At 39.2% G+C, this 23,346-nt stretch overlaps 1 protein-coding gene across 2 annotated transcripts in view; it reads right to left on the bottom strand.

The window, feature by feature from the left end:
• Positions 1–447: 447 nt before the first annotated feature.
• The window catches only part of TRPC6 (transient receptor potential cation channel subfamily C member 6), a 109,231-nt gene continuing 86,332 nt past the window's right edge, over positions 448–23,346 (bottom strand). The window contains exons 6-13 of one of the 2 annotated variants that reach the window (XM_036324604.1): positions 22,784–23,017; positions 20,353–20,617; positions 18,862–19,057; positions 17,625–17,828; positions 15,632–15,706; positions 4,663–4,728; positions 2,316–2,391; positions 448–1,795 (exon numbers count right to left, since the gene is read on the bottom strand). In XM_036324604.1, the coding sequence (XP_036180497.1) occupies positions 1,644–1,795; positions 2,316–2,391; positions 4,663–4,728; positions 15,632–15,706; positions 17,625–17,828; positions 18,862–19,057; positions 20,353–20,617; positions 22,784–23,017 (1,268 nt within the window). In that variant the 3' untranslated portion in view covers positions 448–1,643. The remainder of the gene's footprint in view (positions 1,796–2,315; positions 2,392–4,662; positions 4,729–15,631; positions 15,707–17,624; positions 17,829–18,861; positions 19,058–20,352; positions 20,618–22,783; positions 23,018–23,346) is intronic. The other variant, XM_036324605.1, reaches the window with a different exon arrangement.

Below are 23,346 nucleotides of genomic sequence, written 5' to 3'. Positions count from 1 at the left end.
AACACAAGCTTTGTGGATGTTGGATTATTTTAATTAGCTGATAATGCATTTGGTATGAGGTTGATTTTTGCAACTCTGATTCAAATATTGTCATGAAACATTTGAAAACAGACCTTTTCTGTGTCAGTAAATAACTTAATAAATAATACCCACAAATACAAAATCACTGAGTACAAAATTTCAGCTATATTTTCTGCTGGTTACATAAAAGTCCTTTGATTTAAATTCCGTCAAATTTGGGGCTGAACAGATTTTCTGTGACATTTTAGTTTTAAAATGAAGTTGCATTTTTGCATTTGAAGCCCTTCTTTATTGAATTTAAAGCTGCACTTTCAGCTAATGCCCAGCATCATCTAAATCAGTGGTTCTCAACCTGTGGGTTGCGACCCCTTTTGGAGTCGAACGACCCTTTCACAGGGGTCGCCTAAGACCATCGGAAAGCACATATATAATTACATACTGTTTTTGTGATTATGTTCAATTTGTAACAATTACATTGGGGGTCACCACAACATGAGGAACTGTATTAAAGGGTCGTGGCATTAGGAAGGTTGAGAACCACTGATCTAAATGTTGACAGTCTTTGGGAAGTTGAACGGATGACCCTTCATTTCTCTTTTCCTTGTTTGAGCTGCTGCCTCACATCACCCGTCAGTCATAACCTCCTGGTGAATGCACACGAATGTAAACTTCTGTTTCATATATTGTGAGAGGAGGGTAGAACATAACGACCATAAGAGATAAGCATTTGCAAGTTCCTTCAACACTTTTTTCCCCCTTTGTATTTGATGCCAAGTCTGGGAATTCACCTGCAAAGGCCCTTAGAAATGGCCCCAAATTGTGCTATTAACTGGACTGAATGACCACAATTGTTTAGTCACAACAAAAAAATTATAATGTAAAGAGCTTTTGAGGGTTTACATAGACTGCAAAAGAAAATAGAGTGAGCATTTCCTACACACACACACTCACACACACACACACACACACACACACATGCATGCACCTGCCATGCACGCGCGCGCACACACACACACACACACACACACACACACACACACACCTGAGGCACGTTTCCAGGGTTCAGTGGAGGAAGTACTTTTTCATGGTAAATATAATGTTTTTAAAGAGATGAATCAAAACGTTTAGGAAAGATTTAACCCCATTTTGCACAGACATTATCAATCATCTTCTGTGGGGGCTAAGCAGGACAGGTGATTAAACAGCATTCTCTAAATGGTCACAGATGGTTTTTTTCTTTAGGCTACAGGGGATCCGCAGAGCAGGCAAGGAGGTGCCTGAAGTCATCATCAGGGGAAATACCCCTGCCAGCTGCAGTGATTCCCAGGCAGATACTATGCAGCAATCACACCATCACAAGTTACACCCAGAAAGCAGTTTGTAAAACAAGCACCAGACGACTGGCAGACTTTCCATCGTAATCTGCACTATTTAGCCTGAATGATGACATTTACCCATGAAAATTATTAAATGTTAGGGTCCTAGATGATAGCATGACCCAAGTTATCTTTGAACATTTTCTTGTTTAAAAGGTGGTCACATTGTCACTTAAAAAAATAAATCAGAAAATAATATGGTCTCAAGTGGACAAATAAATATGGATTTTAGGGGGAGTCTTTGCATTATCTCTTGCTTTCCTCTTGCTTTGGTTCCAATGGTAATTTCTCCCCAAGTTTTCTAATAAGTTCTGCTAGATCTTCTGAATTCTGAGTTTTTTCTTCCAGGAGTTCATAGCGGAGACTTGAGATGTCCTGTTTAATTTCCTTCAGTTCCCCTTTGGAAAAAAACAAGAGTGACAAGTATACTGTCAATACGTAGTGCAGAGGAACTAGCAGCTCTGGGGTTGAGTGAAATCAGTCCCAACTCCATGCACATCTGTGTGCTGAATCCTTCTGAAGGAAATAACTTCCCAACAAGCAGGTTTCTATTTTGTCAGCTACGCATTTCAGGTAATGAAAAGACTATAGAAAAAAATTATAGCAAAGTTATCATTTACTTCACTCTGAGAGTAAATTAAAGGAAAACATTGGTGGCAAGTGTTTGGGGGTCTGGGAGGAACAGCCCCTCACTTTTCCTAACCACTTCCTCCTCCCTCCAAGCCGCCCATCAAAACAACCCTTACTTATCTAACTAGTGGCATCGGCCCTCAACTATGTAGACATAGCCTATTGCCTGAGGCCCTACTGGTAGCGGCAGTTGGTGAGAACCCATATTCTCTTCTTGAAGCTCACTCTTCCCAGGCCCTTCCCTCCAGCCCTCTCTCGGCTCTGCATCAAGCCCACACCCTGGCTCACCTTCATTCACTTCGTCACTTTCCTTATCGATCTGGGCTTTCAGAACATATCTTTTAATGAGCCTCTTCATGATTTTCTAGAAAGAGAAAAAAACCCATCTCAGCTTTATGCTGATGACAAATCTCTCATCTGGAATAAATTTGAGTCATTGTCTCTTTTCCAAGCACTTTAGAAGTGATTGCTATTGCCGAAACCGGTTTGGCTCAGTGGATAGAGCGTCGGCCTGCGGACTGAAGGGTCCCAGGTTCGATTCCGGTCAGGGGCATGTACCTGGGTTGCGGGCATATCCCCAGTGGGAGATGTGCAGGAGGCAGCTGATCGATGTTTCTCTCTCATCGATGTTTCTAACTCTCTGTCTCTCTCCCTTCCTCTCTGTAAAAAATCAATAAAATATATAAAAAAAAAAAAAAAGAAGTGATTGCTATCAAAGATGAAGATGATTTACCTGCCAGGGAATGCATAAATCACCTGAATTAATGACTCAAAAATTAATTCTGCAGAAAAGAGCAAGTTCCAAACCAACAGTTAATCCTTGATTCATTGCTTGTATTTTACTTGAAAAGTATTAGGGCAAGACACAGCCTTCAGTGGACAGATTAAAGGTATGCAGCATTGCCGGTGGAAATGGAAAATTAAGCAAATGGGGGGAAACGCATATGTTTATTCCCCTCCCTTACCAAAAGACATAGCCAGCCTTGATTTTTGCTTTCTAAGTTATGAATGGCCAGTTTCAATGTAATAGTTCCTCCAGTACCAGGGTTTCTTCCATAAGGATGTGTGTTTACTACATACTTTTCATGAAAAGTAGGAGGCTCAGCACATGTGCAGGAAGTCCTGTGTGAAGATATAGCTAAGTTACCTAAGCCCAAAGGAAATGGTAGACAGCAAAATTCCACTTTCAAGAACTTATCCCAAGGGTGTAATTGGGTTCATGGATAAATATATTCATGTTATGCTACATAATAGTGGAAACATAAACCCTTACATGTCCATTAATAAGGGATTCTAAATTACTTTATTTGAAAATATATTTATTGATACTTTAGAGAGAAAGAAAGAGGGAGAGAGAAACATTGATGTGAGAGTGAAACATCACAGGCTGCCTCCTGTGTGCCCCCTCTCCCCCCACTGGTGATGGAGCCTGGAACTCGGGCATGTGCCCTGACCAGGTATTGAAGTAGCAACCTTTCGGTGTATGGGTCGATGCCCAATCCACTGACCCACACCAGCCAGGGTTGTTTTTTGTTTTTAATTAATGAGAGAGAGAGAGAGAGAGAGAGAGAGAGAGAGAGAGAGAGAGAAAGAAAGAAACATGGAAACATCAATGGGTTGTCTTCTGCATGCGCCCCGACCAGGGATTGAACTCACCACCTTTTGATGTTTGGGACAATGCTCCAACCAAGTGAACCACACAGGCCAGGGCAGGGATTATTTTAATAAATTATCATATATTTGTACAAAGGAATATTATACATCCATTAAAATCAATATGAATATGTTTTATGAAATGAAAAACTATTGCTCATCACATAAGTATTATTAATTCATTTATATATTATGCATACATTTATATAATCCTATATAATAAAGAGCTAATATGCAATGGTTGTTACACCCTTGCGCTCTCATGCCCTCGCACCCTCACGCTGGAGCCGGGGGACCTGAGGCCAGGCTGGGGGACCTAAGGTTGTGCCCCCCGCCCTGTGGGGCTTGATGGGGGTGGGGCTGGCCAGGTCTGGGTCTTGCATGATTTTGAGGTGCATGTGGGTGGGCAGGGACTTGACTCTGGGTCCTGCAGAGTGCCCCAGACTCTGACAGGAGGGAGATTTTCATACACATTTTACTAATGTTCTTTCATCTCTGACACTTCTATTATAGAGAAAGGGCAAATAACAATATTAAAATATTTCCTCTAATTAATTCTCTTTTAATGTGCACAAATTTTGTGCACTGGGCCATTAGTAATATTAATAAGTGTAAAATTATATTCATGTATATAATCATCTGGCAAAATATTCAGCAAAAGTAAGTAATAATTATTCCTCAGTGGTAGGGTTTGAGGTGGATTTTACTCTCCTCTTTATGATTTTAATAAGGGTAGATTTTTTTACAATGAGCATGAAGACTCCAAGCTCCACGATGTCCAGGCTTCATCTATTTTGTTTACCTTTGCATTTCCAGTACTTAGTAAGTGCCTGGTACAGGGTAGTTACTCAATAAATACTTGATGAATGAATACATTATTTTGATATTGAGAAAAATATTCATTTTCACTTAAAGAATTGAATGGTTTGAAATTCTATATATTATAAATAACTAGTCTTATTATTTAAAAATTCATGCTTACCTGATACTGCCTTGGAGGATTATTGAAACTATTTAACTGGAAATCTTCTGAGCCTCTTATACCAAGCTGCAATTTGGGGAAAAAAAAATTATAAATTGATTCTTATCTAAGTTTTTAAAAATATGATTAAATTTTTAAATGAACTAACAGTTTTACATATAAATAAACGTATCCATCTCTATATATGAATATATAGATATGTATATATATATAGTACCATTTTAACTACACTTGCTTATTGTTCTATCTTCCAAGACAAATCACAGACACTTAAGGTGTGTTCAGTCTCTCAATGGCTATTAGAGGTCATCTGAGAAGTCTTTTAGACTCTGTGCATCAATCATGTTGTCATGAGAATCATATTTTAAACTTCCCACAGACACATCTGTGACAGAGGAAGAGGCAAACGAGTTGGAAAAATAATGGTGATGGCCTCAGAAATCCTGATTGACTAAAAGCTGGGGATCCTGAGAAATGCCAAGATGTGACTGTTGTGGGACAGAATTCAGGTGCCAAGAAAACACTAATTAATCCATTTAAATTTTAGGATGTGTAATAGTATCCAATTTGGGAAGCATTTTTCAAGTAATATATTTGCTTGAATGGGCAAATAACGAAAAATTAAAGCAATCTGCAACAAAGGTTTTAACATACCGTGTTAACATGCTAAGAGGAAATTAAAGAATCCTTCAAGTCACTTTCTAAAGAGAAAAATATGTTTCTACAAAAAACAAGGATAACCCAAGTGAAACAGAGCAGCTCCAAATTTCTATGCTTTGGGTACACAACTGTTTACAGGGGATGAGAAACTTTAAGATTGTCTTCAAAGATATTTCCCAGTGACATCTAAGTTGCTATAGGTACAGCTCAATGAGACTCCATTAAAATCCTTGACTTCAATACTTTGATCTTTACTTTTATTTTTTAAAATTCATCTTTATTGCTGAAAGTATTACAGCTTTGATCTTTCAATGCCTGCATACTGAATTAAAACAGCTATGTACGCATCCATCCACCGAACAAGCATGTATTAAGCGTCTTCTATATGTAAGATACTGTGCTAAGTTATGGGTGCTAACAAAGAACATAAACAATGATGGTCTAGCTGAATTATAGTAATAGGAAAAAAGTCAAAAGGCTGACAAAATCCATAAAAAACAATTTGTAATTTTGATAGTACAGATAGCATTTTTTTCACAAAACTATTTTCTTTTTTCTTCACCCTCTCTAAAAAAAATCAGTAAAGTGTTACATTATTTTATATTTACTTTGAAAAACATTAAGGTAAAATTACACAATTGACCAAACTGACCAAAGAGAGGCAGCTTAGATTCTTAAGAGTACCTGCCAGAGACCTAAAGACGCAAATCTGCTTCTGCTACAAGTTAGCTGTGTAACCCTAGGCAAGGTGCTAAAACTCTCTACTATGTCTCTGACAATGAAGGGGGGGATCTAGTAACCTCTGTAGTCCTTCAAGTTCTTCTAATGAATGAATGTGTGAAATTTATGCAAGCTTAAGCCTATTTTAATAATATAACTTTAATATATTTTATTTATTTATGTAAAATATATTTTATTGATTTTTTACATAGAGGAAAGGAGAGGGATAGAGAGTTAGAAACATCGATGAGAGAGAAACATCGATTAGCTGCCTCCTGCACACCTCCTACTGGGGATATGCCTGCAACCAAAGTACATGCCCTTGACTGGAATTGAACCTGGGACCTTTCAGTCCGCAGGCCGATGCTTCATCCAGTGAGCCAAACCAGCCAGGGCAATATATTTTATTTTTATTTTATTATTTTTTTAAAATATATTTTATTGATTTTTTACAGAGAGGAAGGAAGAGAGATAGAGAACTAGAAACATCGATGAGAGAGAAACATCGATCAGCTGCCTCCTGCACACCCCCTACTGGGGATGTGCCTGCAACCCAGGTACATGCCCTTGACCGGAATCGAACCTGGGACCTTTCAGTCCGCAGGCCGACGCTCTATCCACTGAGCCAAACCGGTTATGGCGATATATTTTATTTTTAAATAATATAACTATTCGTTTCTTTTTATAATGCCATAATTATTTCTGGCTTTCAAACTGTAATTTACACCTTAAGGACATCATTAAATGTGATGGCCAGGTTCAAGGTCACTTTCATCCCTGTTTTTATGAGAAAACATTGAGAGTAAGGACAGGTTCATAAACAGAGAGAAAAGGCCCAGACCAATGGAATCTTTGCACATCCTTTACCAACTATTCATGAATTCTCAGCCTCTGAAAATCATTAATTTGGTGCTCTTTTTTTTTTTTTATTAGAGGCTACCAGTACATCCATGGATGTTCATGGAAATTGGAAAGTAAAAAAAATTTTGCTTCCTATAGATTTTTTGAAGGCAAATGTGTGGTCCTTGATACTTGATTGGGAATGATGCCAAATCATCCCCAATTAAGGCAGCTCCACGACACACCATGCCCTTGGAGATAATCCTTTTAAAAAACACACACAAAAACTTAGTATTATAGTAATGTCACACAGGACTTCTTTCATTTGCTCTTTTCTAACAAGGCTTGTGTGTTTGCTGTTTCCAATTCCTAAAACCCTCTTTTCCTGGCTCTTTGCCTGGATGACGAGCTCTCTCTCACCTTTGGATTTTTAAAAAATATTTTTATTGATTTTTAGAGAAAGAGGAAGGGAGAGGGAGAGAGAAAGAAAACCATCAATGTGAGAGCAGAACATCTATCAGCTGCCTCTTGCATGCCCCCTACCAGGGATCGAGCCTGCAACCTGAGCATGTGCCCTGGCTGGTAACTGAGCCAGAAACCCTAGTGCACAGGACAATGCCCAACCAACTGAGCCACACTGGCCATGGCTCACCCTTTGGATTTTTGCTTAAAACATAAGCTTATTGGAAAGCTTTTCTTGCCCACCTCATGAAAAATAGTTCTTGATTGTTTCCTTCATAACATACTTCACGACTTACAATTACTATATTCACTGGCTTAGTTCCATGTGTACTGTCTGCACTCTCTAGGCTTTATAGAAGGATGGACTTTTTAGTTCATCCCAATGTCCCTAGAGCCAGCACTGCCCAGCAGATGGCAAGTGCTCAGCATTGCTGGTTGGTGAAATAAGTGAAAGAAGAAGTGTTGTTGGGTCACTAATGGACCTCACTTGGTTTCTGGACACCTTGCTATACAAGGCACGTACAAAACTCTCTGGGTTCATGAACCAGTAGGTTGCAGCTCAACTACATGATAAAGATACATCTGAAATACAATGAATTAGTTTTAAGCCACGAGGCAAATGCCTTACAACGCAACACACTGGGTGATACAGAGGAAGTAATAATGCCAGGAAACAGAAAACAGTATTCTGTTCACTTAAGAATGTGTATGATTGTGGATTTTCTAGAGGGTAGATCTTGAAGAGTCAATGACTGGAGTTACACTGTGTTCATACAGCTCCAGCCTAACCTGCAGCTCTCCCAGGTGTGGAGGCAGTGGACTGAGTTCCAGGTTTCTCGATCCAGACATTTTTGACACTTTGGGTTAGAAAATTCTTTATTGTGGGGGCTTTCTGTGTATTGCAGGATGTTTAGCAGCATCCATGCCCCCTAACCCACTCTATGCCAGCAACAGTGACCCTCTCTGGTGACAAAAATGCCTCTATTTCAAATGTGCCCTGGGGATGCTAGTGGGGGTTGGGGAGGGCAAAACCACCCCTGTTTGGAAACCACTGGTATTGTGAAATGGTATATGACTAAACATTTATAAAGTTATTTGGGACATTTTTATGTGACTAGTGCTGCTCTAAATCTGAGACATGAATGTGGATACAAATGAACATTTTTGAGAAAAATTTCTAACCCATTTCTAAATACATAACAGGTATGCAATAAACACAGGTTAAAAGGGAATAATCCAACAAACAGTATGTAAGGAGGAACTTACCCAATGTGCAAAGAAGCATTATTACCACTTGGTGGCAGAAAATTCTAACATATAATTGTTTCTATGCACACTAATGAAATAAACTGGAAAGTCAAGAGAATTCAATTTGCAATATGAATAATATTCAAACCTTCGGGATCTGGATAAGTATAGATCATATTAATAAGTACAATGTGATGGGAGTGGGGAGGGGAAGCTGGTTGAGTAGAAGCAGGAAGCATTGGATAAAAGCTTTATAACAGATTAGTGCACAAATGCACACTCCAATTCCTTTTTAAAATATATTTTTATTGATTTCAGAGAGGAAGAGAGAAGGAGAGTTAGAAACATCAGTTATGAGAGAGAATCATTGATCTGCTGCCTCCCACACACGTCACACTGGGGATAGAGTCTGCAACCTGGGCATGTGCTCTAACGGGGAATTGAACTGTGTGTGACCTCCTGGTTCACAGGTCGATGCTCAACCATTAAGCCACACCAGCCAGGCTACACTCCAATTCTGAATGATTCATTGCCTCTCCTTTTTAAAATACCTTCTACCACATTTCCTGTATTCTTTATGTTTTCTCTCTGGTTCGTTTTCTAATAATTAGTTTATTAACATTTCCTAACTCTTTGTACAATCAGAGTGAGGAACACTCAATACCTTGTTTGTTATTTATTAAGAGGAACAAGTACGCTTCATTCAGTCATTGGAAATTATTATGTGGTTGGACATGGCAACAGTTCTGAGAGTCTCCCATCCCCCGCAGCTGAAATGCCTGAGGCCCGGAGCAAAACCATGAACTTAAAGGTACAGACAATATACGAGTCAGCAGGAAATGCAGATGTGACATGAAGCCATGGGGCACAGAGCCTGCAAGCCTCTTGCTTTGGAATCAAGTAGATGTGAATTTGCATTCTGGCTTTGTCACTTGTCTGAAATGGGACTCGGAGCAAGTCATTCCACCTCTGTTAATCCTCACCTTCTGTGTGTATAAAATAGGGAAAATGGTGTCACCAGCCTCCTAGAGCTAACGTGAGGATTATAGAGATAAGGTACGTAGAATATGTAGCTTGACATACAGTAGGTGTTCTGCAAGTGTCCGTGGCTGTTATTATTATACAAAAGTCATAAATATCTGCTTTGTGGCTTTGGGCCTATTTCATGGTTGGTTTTAATCTAGTTCATTTATTCTGGAGATACTTTACAAAGATTGCTTTTTACTGACATGCCCAAGATCACGACTAAGTTATTCAGGGAATGAAATACTCAGTGATTCCCACACCCAGATGAGCATCCAAACCTCCTGAGGTCTTATTAAAACACCAGCTTCCAGGCCTCATTGCCAGAGATGGTAACTCAACAGGCCTGAAGAGGGCTGGGGACTTGTACAAACTCACCCAGAGAAGTGGTCCTGGTGAAAGTGACAAATCGAAACCACTCCTTTCTGTGACTGTTTCACCACAGGATTAAAAGGATAGCCTCTGCCCTGGCCGGTGGCTCAGTATTTAGTGTCAGCTCCTAGCACCAAAGGATCATGAGTTCAATTCCCGGACGAGGCCATATACGGGGCTTGCAGGTTCGATTTCCAGTCCCAGTGCAGGAGAAAATCAATCAATGTGTCTTCTCTCTCTCTCTCTCTCTCTCTCTCTCTCTCTCTCTCTCTCTCTCTCTCTCCCCCTCCCTCCCTCCCCTTTCCGCTCTACCTCCCTTCCACTCTCTCTAAAAATCAATGGAGAAAAAATCCTCAGGTGAGGATTAACAACAGCAACAAAAGATAGCCTCTGACTTGTTAAAAGTTCAAGGATAGAGTTCCTGGACATGTAACTGATTTCTTAACATTGCCACGTCTCACTCAACCCAGCATAAACAGACCAATAATGCAAAAATAGCATGTCTGTCCTGCATGTGGACTGATGCACATGGTGTACATGCCTGCATGTCTGCCCCATGTTGCTGGCTGCACAGGTGTAAACACCTGCATGTCTTCCCTATGTTGCTGACTGCACAGGTGTAAACACCTGCATGTCTTCCCTATGTTGCTGGCTGCACAGGTGTAAACACCTGCATGTCTGCTCCGTGTTGCTGACTGCACAGGTGTAAACACCTGCATGTCTTCCCCATGTTGCTGGCTACACAGGTGTAAATACCTGCATGTCTTCCCCATGTTGCTGACTGCACAGGTGTAAACACCTGCATGTCTTCCCCGTGTTGCTGACTGCACAGGTGTAAACACCTGCATGTCTGCTCCGTGTTGCTGGCTGCACAGGTGTAAACACCTGCATGTCTTCCCCATGTTGCTGGCTACACAGGTGTAAATACCTGCATGTCTGCCCCATGTTGCTGACTGCACAGGTGTAAACACCTGCATGTCTGCTCCGTGTTGCTGGCTGCACAGGTGTAAACACCTGCATGTCTTCCCTGTGTTGTTGACTGCACAGGTGTAAACACCTGCATGTCTGCTCCGTGTTGCTGACTGCACAGGTGTAAACACCTGCATGTCTTCTCCGTGTTGCTGACTGCACAGGTGTAAACACCTGCATGTCTGCTCCGTGTTGCTGGCTGCACAGGTGTAAACACCTGCATGTCTGCTCCATTTTGCTGACTGCACAGGTGTAAACACCTGCATGTCTTCCCCGTGTTGCTGGCTGCACAGGTGTAAACACCTGCATGTCTTCCCTGTGTTGTTGACTGCACAGGTGTAAACACCTGCATGTCTTCCCCGTGTTGCTGACTGCACAGGTGTAAACACCTGCATGTCTGCTCCGTGTTGCTGACTGCACAGGTGTAAACACCTGCATGTCTGCTCCGTGTTGCTGACTGCACAGGTGTAAACACCTGCATGTCTGCTCCGTGTTGCTGACTGCACAGGTGTAAACACCTGCATGTCTGCTCCGTGTTGCTGACTGCACAGGTGTAAACACCTGCATGTCTGCTCCATTTTGCTGACTGCACAGATGTAAACACCGACCCTGAAAGTGACAACTGGAAAGTGACCTGCTCTGGAGCTAGAGCACAGCAGCTATTCAAGAAGCTTCTTGGCACTTCAGGTTACACATGTAACACTGTGTGGCAGGGGTCAGCTCTTAATTTACAGCATCCTTTCAGAATGCATATCTGAAACCCTCATGCCAGCAACCACCGACGTCAGTGACCTTCAGGAGGATATGGTCAAAAATAATTAACAGGTCTGCTTACTTTGTTTCAAAAAGTATATACTGAGATCTGGGTTCTTGAACTTAATTCGTTCTGGAAGGCTGTTGGAGAAGTGATTTGTTTGAAAACCGAATCATTTTTTTCCCATTAGAAATAATGTAAATTGCATAAATCCATTCCAGACCTTCAAATGATTTCCTGCTTTAACCTTTCTTTTATATAGTACATATCTAATGTACTGTTTAATCTAGAAATAAACACTTCTTTTCTTAAATTTATCAAAACCACCTCCTATTAGCCGTAAACAATTTTTTCGTACCTCACTACCTCCAAAATGCTATTACTGTCTACCTGCTTTTCATTTATCCAATCAGCAATGGTTTTTCTACCTATTCAATTGCCTGTGTTTGTTATTTTGTGAGCACTTCACACCCTTAGCAATATTAATGCTCTTTATGTTTTAAAATCGTGCTAATCATTGGATTTCACTGCAACAAAAGCAGTCTCTCCTTTGTGTGTTGCCTGAGAGATGCTTTTTGTCATGCTGAGGTGTCAGCGTGAAAGGCTCGTCAGGTTGAAAACTGAAGTTTTGGTCCACAACTGAGACATATTTTCTGTGAACAACTTGGTGGAGAACCGAATTATCTGAGATGGGAGACGTTCGAGAAACGAGGTGTGACTGTATCTATAGGGCTCATCTTACTGATGTCCATGGTGTACTTGAAGCAGATGTGAAGGGCGCCTTTGAGCAACCTAACCACCTTAACCTTCAAGGACTCAAAAAGAAGAACCGAGTGAAATACAAACTGTCGTTTTAGATGGAGACTTCATGAAACAGAGTAAGCAAAAGCCACGTGAACTGAGTAACGAAGAAAGAACCATGAGAGTTTTTCTCAGCACATATCAGAGTCCAACTCAGCAGCAATAGGCAAACATGTTTGGAACTATACATAGTTGCTTTAAAAAAAACATTTTCTCAGGAAGATGTATTGTTCATGTATCACAAAAAAGCAAGCTATGGAAAATGTGCCTCAACTTCAGTTCATCACAAGCTTACATGGCAAGGGCAAATATATTATACACTGTGTTGATTTGGTCCCCCAGGAATTAAACTTGAAGACCAAGTTAGAAGGTTGAAATGTTTTAGAATTATGCCTGTGAGAGATAATGGGGAGTGGGAGCCAGAGAAGACAGAAAAGCTTCCAAGCTGTGAGGCTCAGCTCCCCTGGGAAAGAGGGAAGGTAAACAGATTGTCTGGGAAAGTCAGCCAGCCCAACAGGGAGCGCAGTTCTAAGACTGCTCCCAAAGGCGTCCTGTGATGACCACAGATGCCCAGGACCGGAAGAGCGTGGCCCCCAGGGGGAGCATGGCCCCCTGTAGGGGGTCCCAAAGAGGCTGCACTGAAGGCTGTCAGCTGACCACACTTGGAGCAGCTCTCTCCTGCAAGAAGGGATGAATGGCACATCTCCATGGTTCCCACAATAAATAGTTACACAAAAGAATCTCTAGATGACTAACTGATATTGGAATCAACATGTTGTTAATCCACACCAGGGTCAGATACCACATGCTTAGCATTGCTCTTAAAGAGTTTGTTTCAATCTAGGATTAAAATATGTGCTATTGGAAAGTATAAGGTGATCCAAGCCTTGTTTAAAAGATATAAAACAATCGTAGCAGCATTATTTACAAAAGCTAAGATCCGGAAACAGCCTAAGTAACCATCAGTAGATGAATGAATAATAAAAAAAAAAATCTATGATACATAAACACAATGGAATACTATGCAACTGTAAAAAAGAAGGATCTCTTACCCTTTGAGACAGCATGGAGGAACCTAGATTTCACTATGCTAAGTGAATAAGCCAGTTATAGAAAGACAAATATCACATGATCTCACTTACATATGGAATTTAATGAGCAAAAGAAATTGATGAACAAAATAGAACCAGAGATATTGAAGCATGCAACAGACTGACATATTTCAGAGGAAAAGGTGGGGGAGGTTTGGGAAGAGAGTAACCAAAGAATTTTATATGCATACTAGAGGCCCAATGCACAAAATTCATGCAAGGGCCTTGGCCCCGGCCTCCATCTGCCGCCCCCTCCCCCCGCCTGCTGCGGCTTTGTCTGCAAGGAAGGACGTCTGTAAAGATGTCTGGTCTAATTAACATATTACACTTTTATTATTAGAGATAGACATAACCCATGGATATAGACAATAGTGAGGTGAAGGTCTAGGGAGACAGTGGGAGCAGGATGGCAGGGGTCAATGGGGAAATTAAAGGGGACATCTATAGTACTTTCAACAATGAAGATAAATAAAAAATAAAAATACACATCTTTAAATATATATAAAATGTATTTTCAGGTTATTACAATAAAATTTAATTTTCTAGATTTTTGGAGATACTAAATAATATCATTTGATTTGAGAGATACTATAATTTCTATCATAAACAAAGGCATTTGATTCCCCTTGAATTTTTCTCATATGTGTCTGATGATTTGGGGTGTCATGTATTCATCTTAATTTTAGCACAAGTAGTTTCTTATAGGAAAACTGTAATATCAAACTTACACTGGCCTGGTTTTGTAAAATATTTATTGAATTATTTATACCCAAATAACCAAAAGAGCCACTTCTCTATGATAAGTACTTTACACTTGCATAGTGTTTGTAATTTACAAAGTACCATTGTAATCTCCCTAACAGTCTTGTGTGATGCGTTTGTATAACTTGATCATCCCTATTTTACAAATGAGGAAACTGAAGTTTATAGAAGTTAAATGAATTGCTAAAAAGGCAGAGATGTGGTGAGATCCCAATCTTCTAAGTACTTAGTTCAATGTTTTTACTGTCAATACTTATGGATATTCTTACTGTGTTGGTGGAGGAAACATAATGTATAAACAAAACAAAAAAGCCTCCCTCTTCGGCATTTGTGTCCCCTGGAGTGACTCTGTAGCATAGTTCTGGCTAATGAGATATAACAACAGGAATCGCTGGGAGCACTTCTGAGAGCGGTGGCAGTCAGCTAGCATGGCCCACTTTTCCTCTGCCCCTATTCCTTCTTCGCGTCTAAAAGTGGGTGTGATGGCTGGAAGTGAAACTGTCATCTTGCATCTCCCTACCACAAAAAAGTCCAGAAAAATCACTGAGACCCAGCACCAGCCCTGTAGCACCCACCCCTGGAGAGTGAAGTGGGAGGGGGGAAACAACTGTCTTGTAAAATACCATGATTTGGTTTTTTATGTCCAACTGAATGCAAATCCTCCTGGTACACTGACCTTCCCCTAATTAACTCATGTATAAGTTCCCTGTTTCAAGAAGCATTTCTTGCACCTCTATAGGCATGCTACAAGAAGGAAGCAAATGTTCCCATCATTGGGGGTTCTGCCACTCCAAACTGGGGAGCACATGTCTGAGGCACATTGCTCACCCTGAACTGTGCCATCAACAACAGCCACTGAATTCTCATGGTGCCTTTTTCGGCAGCTTCTGGATTACTGACTAACGAGGAGCCTCTTTTGGCTGTGCATCCTCTCCACCTGAGCTGCCGCTAGTTTAATCCCATCTCCATCAGTCCCTGATGGCTTCCTCTGTTTCTGCTTTCTCCTCCTTTCCATCATTCCTATATCCCATCATCCATAAGAAATGTGTGTCTAATATATCTTAAATAAGCACATCATTCCTTTTGCTGATTATTTGAACATAGCTTTATTTCCAGCTCTCGGTAGCAGATTCATTGGGCATTGTGAAAATTGTTAAATTCTTCAATGTGTCTAATGTCTGTCTCTTAAAATTGCTTCTGAACATTTATTCTTTTCTCTGAAAGGATAAGCCTATGCATGACTTCATATTTTTAAAGGTGATCTTACCTGTTTTCTGTCAAGTGATAATTTTGAAAGGTCTTCATGACTCCCCAAAATTTCAAATTTCTTTTCTTCATTTCTCTTTTAAAGAGAGATAATAAAATGAGCATAATTGCTAATTGTACATTTGGGATTACAAAGCCAATTTTACTCTTTCTTTATTCCACATTTTAAAGGCCGTCTGGGCTAACCCTCTAGCAGATTTCAATGGGAGAAAAATACTCTTATTGGGGTCTTCCCTTTGGTAAGTGCTTAGATATGTCCTTTCACCTGGAATTCTCTCAGATTGCAGCTCTAATCACAATGTGATTAAGTAAGGAAAGTTTTTGCTACTCAACCCACTAAGTTCTATGTTATACCTCTGGAAAAATGGCATAAATGGCATATTTTTCCAAAATTCTAACACAAAATAATCGTAAAAGTAATGATATTTAAAAAGGGCTTTGGCATTCTCAAAGTACTTTTGCATACTGACTTGATTTGATCTTCGTAATGTAGATATAACCTTTATTTCCATAGTGCAGTTGATAAAAATAGAGCTCAGAGAGTTTATTATTCACTTGAGAACCCCAAGTAGCAAATGGAGCAGGAATTAGAATGTTTTCTTTTTATTCAATGACAAAATCTTATAATTGCAAGGACCTTTTACACATTTGGCTTAATTGACCACCCAGTGTAGGAAGATCTATATGTATTCTAATGTCGGCCGTCTGGCATATTGATTACTTTCAGTGATAGGAGGCTTATTTCTTCATAAGACAGCCCACCACCCTTTTGGGCAGATTTTGTTACAAGTTTATTTTTACATAGACCTAAAATTGAACTATTTGCAACTATCATCTATTGCCTCTCTTCCTATTTTTGAAGGGAGAGAAACAAAACAAATGTACTTCCGAGTCAAAAGTAAGAATTCAAAAGATATTCATGTTCCCCTTCAGTCCTCCTTCTTCCAGTGAAATAGCCAGTTCCTTGAATCCCCCATCATCTGACATCCTATCCACACCTGTCCCCATTCAGGTACTCCTCCTCCGGATGCCTCTAGTCCTCCCGGATGTAGAGTTCTGCACCCAGCAGGGGTTTTTGCGTGGAGTAACCCGCCAGCCCCCCGCCCCCCACCGACACACACAATTATATACAACATTCCACATGTGCTCTAAATATTTCTGAACATACTGTGATCCTCCTAGCCCTTCATCCAAGCAATATCCCTCTTTTATGGTTTCTTGAGATTGCATTGGCTCATGGGATTCTTGTTTCCAATTAGTACCCTTACATCTTTCTTTCCTCAACTACTTACTGCAAGCCTAGTCTCCCATAATGCAGGTGAGCAGTTGATTTCTGAACTTTCCAATGTAGAAGTTACTTAAGAGTCAAATTCCCCCAAGTCATAATCAGCTACTGATGCTTTGCCCAGCTGTATAAATTGAAAGTGAGGTGAGAGACAAATGGCCACAAGTGCAAAAATGGGACCCAGAAAAGCTCTCCCTTTCAGTATCTGCTCCAAATAATGTATTACATTATTTTAGTCACATTTCATGAAATTCTCTTATATTCTTTTAAGTAGGATATGTCCAATGTGCTCCTGTTAAACAGACATAAGCCAAAAGACCGTGCTGAGCTAACTGACTACATAAGAAATAAATGGGCATCTTATAATGGACTGCTTCTTTTCACAGTAATTGTAACAGCCATAGTATTTGCCTGGGCCATTGTGGCTCAGTTGGTTGAGCATCAATCCATGCACCAGACGGTCAGTGGTTCGATTCCCAGTCAGGGAACATGCCCAGGTTGTGTGCTCGATCCCCAGTCGGGGGTGTGAAGGAGGCAGCCAATCAATGTTTCTCTCTCTCTCTCTCTCTCTCTCTCTCTCTCTCTCTCTCTCTCTCCCTCCCTCCCTCTCCCTTCCTCTCTCTCTAAAAATATAAACAAAACATATTTCAAAAAAATTAAATAGCCACAGCATTTTAAAATACAATAAACAATTATCAAGTCAAATTACCTTGTTCATCTCAGTATCCTCCTGGAAACCCTTTTTATGACACGGGAACAGCTCAGAAATCCATTTCTTGAGCTTCAGTAAGAGATAAAACAAAGACTTTGGACTCGGCACCAGGTTGAAGGGAACAGGAAGAGTTCTTCCCTCCTCAAAGTAGGAAAACCACAGTTTGGCCCTTGCAAACTTCCATTCCACATCAGCATCGTCCTATACAAAAAGACACATGACAGTTCAGCAAGGAGATGCGTAAACAAAGCTACTGGGATATCGCCAACACCGTGTGCCTCGCTGCAGTAATGGCGCCTGCAAACACTCCCAGACCCCAAAGACTGCTCTAGGACTTTCCCAAAGGGCTGATTCTGCTCACACTCTCTCCTAAACATGCCTAAAATTTCATCAGGCCAACAGGACTACAGGTCTCAAAATCTGCATGTGTTTATAAATACACTGGCACGTATAAATGTATTTTCCTACATTCTGAAAAGCACTATAAAAATTAGTCACTCTTTTATTCTGCAACAAGTGACTTGTTTGATTAACTCACAGGCCGAGGTTTCTGTAATAAAAATTTATAATCATTCTAAATTTCAGAAAAGGTCAATTATGAACCTCACTCAAAGAGATTTGGAGACCCTGGCCTGTGTACTAGTATACCGGTGGTTAGAGCGACAGCCCACACACTGAAGGGTCCTGGGTTTGATTCTCGGTCAAGGTCACATACTTGGTCAGGGCAGGAGGCAAGCAATTGGTGTGCCTCTCTCAGATCTATGTTTCTCTCTCTCTCTCTCTCTCTCTCTCTCTCTCTCTCTCTCTCTCTCCTCCTCTCCTCTATCTCACTCCCCCTCCTTTTCACTCTCTCTAAAATCAATGGGAAAAATATACTTGAGTGAGGATTTAAGAAAACATACACAAAGATTTGGAGAGCAGTGGTATTCATAAGCAGTACATTTTTGAATAAAATATAAATTAAAACTGAGATAGCAGTTCTAAATTTTTTAACAATGAAGAATCAGACAGCATTTCTCCTCCTTATGTCTTACTCCCCCACACATCCACTGATGCTACATTTGGAAGCAAAGACTAGCTCACTGGTCAAACAATTGTATAAAACAGGGAAAGAACAAAGGAGGGAAAGAAGTCTGGATTTTCATCACCATTGCTGAGTTAAAACATGTAGGCACAGAGTACACAACAGTTAAAACATGTAGGCACAGAGTACACAAAGGTATAGAGATTATACCTCAATCTCCTGGAATGAACTGTTGATCATTGCAATTAACATGTTTAGCAAAACAATGACCATTGTAACGTTATAGACGCCATAAAGAACATAACCGATGTTTTCAATGAACTTGTGATTATAGTTGATGACTACTGATTTCACTTCAGAAAGTCCAAATATAGCCCAGAACAGTGTCTTAAAACTCTCCTCGACTCTGGGGGAAAAAAGATAGAGAAAGGAAATAATAAAGAATATAAATAACTGACAGTGGTTCCATAATAAAAGTGAGTTAATTTAATGTCTTTGCAAATTATTAGGTAGTCATGAAAAAAACTCTTTACTTCCCTAAACCTCAGTTTTTTCTATAAAATGGGAACAATAACTTTTATTTCCAGGATTGTTGCAAGAATGAGATAATATTGTGCATACGAAGCATACAGCACAATATCTGGCACATAATAAGTACTCAATAAATGTTATTAACATGACTTCATAACTACAAATGTTAACATTTAAATAATCCATAGCTTAGGCAATGAAAGTGTTAAATGTATTGCTTAATAATAACAGTTCAATTTGTTAGAGCCCTTTTAAGTTTCCTGCTCATGTATACTTCCACTTATATGCAATAAAGAGTAGATAACAATAGTATGTGTCTTAAGGAAAATATGACAATATAAACATATACTATTACAGATATACACTGTTATCAAAATCACTGACATGTCTTGGTATTTCAATACTTTAGGCATAATTACTGAGCAAAGCTAAGCCTGTTTGTTCATTTTATCTGATAAACCGCACTTCACAAAAATATGGGTAACAATAGGTTATGCTCCAGTTGATGCTTCTGATTGTGACACTGAGGACCTAATATTTGTGTAATCAATTCCAAACATATTTATTAAAAACAAACTAACATGTGTGTCTATGGTGAACATAAGCCAAAACTCTTGTCACTGTTGATAATTCAGATCTCAAAATGATCTGACAAATTAAATTAGGAAAGCAGCTGTGCTCACAGTCAGCACCCCAGCAGTTAAGAGCACAGATGCTGAAGTCAGTGGACAAGGGGTTACGTCCCAGCTTTTCCAAATGCTGGCAGCTGTGCAACAACATTCAGCAAGGTATTTAACTTTCTGAACCTTAGCTTCCTCTTTTTGTGAAATGGAGATAATAAAATCATAGTACAGTACCTGGCTCTAAAAATGTTAGCTATTATCACTTTATATTAGGAAGGTGCTTATATTTTTTAGTTCTTTCAACTCATTTACAAATCTCATTTTGCTGAAGAGGAAAATCAAAGCACTATTTATCCGATGAAAATATGCAAACACTGTTAAGCCAACATTCATTTAATCTGCAATCTTCACCATCAAAACATTTGAGAACATATACATCATGAAGGTCTCGTTTTGTTTTACACAAGATTTATTAAATCTGTAATCATTTAAGCTCATATTTCTTTCATCTGTAATCACCATCATCAAAACATCTGAGATCACATACGTTGTAAAGGCTTCGTTTTGTTTTGCACCAATGTAGTAGGAGTAGAGGTTGAACATTCCAATCATGAAGGCCACAAACACCATGATGAAGATGACCATGAACTTGAAGATGTCTTTTACTGTTCTTCCAAGTGATATCTGCAGGGGTCCAAAGCTTTCATTTGCGGGTAAGATATAAGCTATTCTGGAGAAACTTAAAACTACAGCAATTGCATAAAGACCTTCAGATATAATTTGAGGATCAGAGGGGTCCCACTTTATCCTGGCTAGGAAAAAAGAAGACACGAGTTATGGTGAGTTTCTTTAAGCTGTTTACTTAAGTAACTTTTTCTGGTTAAGAATGTAATTACATTAGCAATCTAGTTCCGGATGGAATTCTCTGTTCTTAAAGGGCTTCTTTAAGCGTCAGGTCTAATTGAGCTAGTGAATTTATTGAGAAAATGACCCTCCTAGTTGGTTTGCTGGCAATTTTCCATAAGAGAATAGCATAATGGTTAAGAGCTCAAACTACAAACTCAGTATATATAAAAATTCCAGTAGGTAGCCTAGAAAAGCTGGGACAAATTATTTAACTTCTCTTAGTTTTTATTTTCCCGTCCTTGCAAATGAGATAATACCACTTCTATCGCTCTCAATCTGTTGTGAGAATTCAATACAAAAACATACACATTCCATGTTTAGAAAGTAGTTGACATTAAATAAATGGTAGCATTTATTATTTAATCTGAAACTATAATAACACTATTATCTGTTTTGGGGCTTGTGGAATACTTGTAGTTATTTAAATTTACTAAAGTAATTTTATGGGTCACTCAAGTCTATTTTCATCATAAAAATGAGCAATTATGCATTTATTAATTTTGATGACCTGATATAATTATATATATTACTATGTTAGGTCATCAAAAACCCAATTAAGAAAGCATCATAAGAAAAATGCAAAAACAATGTGTAATAAAAAGGAAAAATATTATTATAAATGTGTCTTTGTTTACTTGCTGAGAAGTGGATTAGTTTTCTTTTTGAGAACATATACACAGTGCTTTGAATATAAGTACTACAATAAACAGATAGATCGCTTTAACTTTATAAAATTCTGTATATTAAAAACTGTAGTTAAATGGTAAAAGAAATACTGCAAGTTAATAATAAAAAAATAAATCCTTATGTGATATAGCCAATAACTGGTAGAGATATCAATGAACATGTTAACTGATTTCTTATCAGAGGGTTTAAAATAAGTATACAGAGGAAGTCTCTTTTTCCCACTCCATGTTTCTAGAAGAAGGGATTTTCCCTAGGCAAATAACTGAACCTATTTCCATCCTGAGTCACTTTCCCTGGGGAGGTGGAATGACTTATCAGACTCTTGACTTGGGATGGATAACTGAGCATACCTGGCTCAGCTCTGTCCTCTTTTTCTTGTGAATTCTCCTCTGGCCCTCCATGGAGGAAGCTCACATGGTCAGGCACATGCTGCCATACCCCTCTTAGGGGAGGACTGTCCTGACCATTATTGTTTGGAAATTTGAAGATATGTCTGCCCAATTCTGGGGGTTCAATATTGCTGAGCCAGTGGATTAAGGACTCAAAACTATGTCATCTACCCTGAACTTTATCAGTAGTAGAGGTGATGATCTGACCTCCATATTAACTTTTTGTTTTATTTCTCAACTAGTTCAAAGCCTGGGTGGGAAACAGTAGTGTCATTTATTGAGGGCCCTTTCAGAGATTCCCACAATTCCCTTGCTTTCAAATAATCTATATGTCTTAAATGGAAATGGTACTCAAATGTATACTGGGGGTTTTTTGTTTGTTTTTTTATGCGCTCTCATTGTTTATTATAGCATTGTTCACGACAGCCAAGATATGGAGACTACCAAAGTGCCACCAATGGATGAATGGATAAAAGAAGATGTGATATACACACAAGGAAATATTATTCAATCATGAGAAGAAGGAAATCCTGTCATATGTGAAACATGGATGGACCTTGAGGACATTATGCTAAGTGAGACAGAGAAGGACAAAAACACTGTATGATGTCCCTTATATGTGGAATCTGAAAACAAAACAAAACAAAAACGAACAAACTGGACATGAAAAAACAAGGAATAGTGTGTTTAATAGAGACAAGGAGAAAATAAACCTAAGACACAAGGCAAGCATTCTCAATGGAGTCTGATAGTTAGCCAACTGATCCAAGAGATCAGTGAGATCATTCCTATGACTAAGAGATGTTTCCAACCAGAAGAAATATAGAAGGAAGAGGCAAAACACATGCTTCTTCAGATATAGATACTCTGGGGAAGCTGGAAACTAACCAAAAATTCAATGAGAATGGGTAATAACCAAACTACTAATGCCATGTATTTTTAGAAGAAAATTCTACATTTTTATTAACGTATATTGACTGCTTACTGTAAACTCACCCAAATTGTAGTATTTCACATTGTCTCCCAATGTGACTTTTGTTAAGTCTTTCAAAGTATCATTTGCATCAATGATGCTCTGAGCTTTGGAAGCGTGCCAAAATGCCATGAATCTTGCAATGAATGATGCTGCAAAGATCGCTAACATACCAAAGTCAAGCATATTCCACAACTCAAACAAATATTCCTTGGGGCCTTGAGTCCAAATTTCTTTACATTCAGCCCATATCATGCCTGCATTGGAAAGGGGTTAAATTATCAATTCAATTTCATTCCAGCCTATGCTCTTCAATAAAACAAAATAAATTTGAAAGACCTCAACCTGATATTCAAAACCCTTCAGCATTTGGCCTTAAACCAACCATTCATCCATAATTCCCATGTCTCCCCAAATCGCACAGTCCAGCAATATCAGAGCCTTATCTGAAAGCAATTTGACAAAGTTCATCAAGATGCTTTTAAAAAAAACCATTATTTGATCCATTTAACACTATACATAAAATATATTAAAAAGATGTTTACTGTAGTATTCTTTATAACCAAGACACACACACACACAGCCA

Source organism: Myotis myotis, unplaced genomic scaffold, assembly GCF_014108235.1.
Source record: "Myotis myotis isolate mMyoMyo1 unplaced genomic scaffold, mMyoMyo1.p scaffold_m19_p_10, whole genome shotgun sequence".
NCBI lineage: Eukaryota > Metazoa > Chordata > Mammalia > Chiroptera > Vespertilionidae > Myotis > Myotis myotis.
The sequence above is the reverse complement of the archived record's forward strand: the minus strand, read 5'-3'. Positions and strand labels throughout refer to the sequence as shown.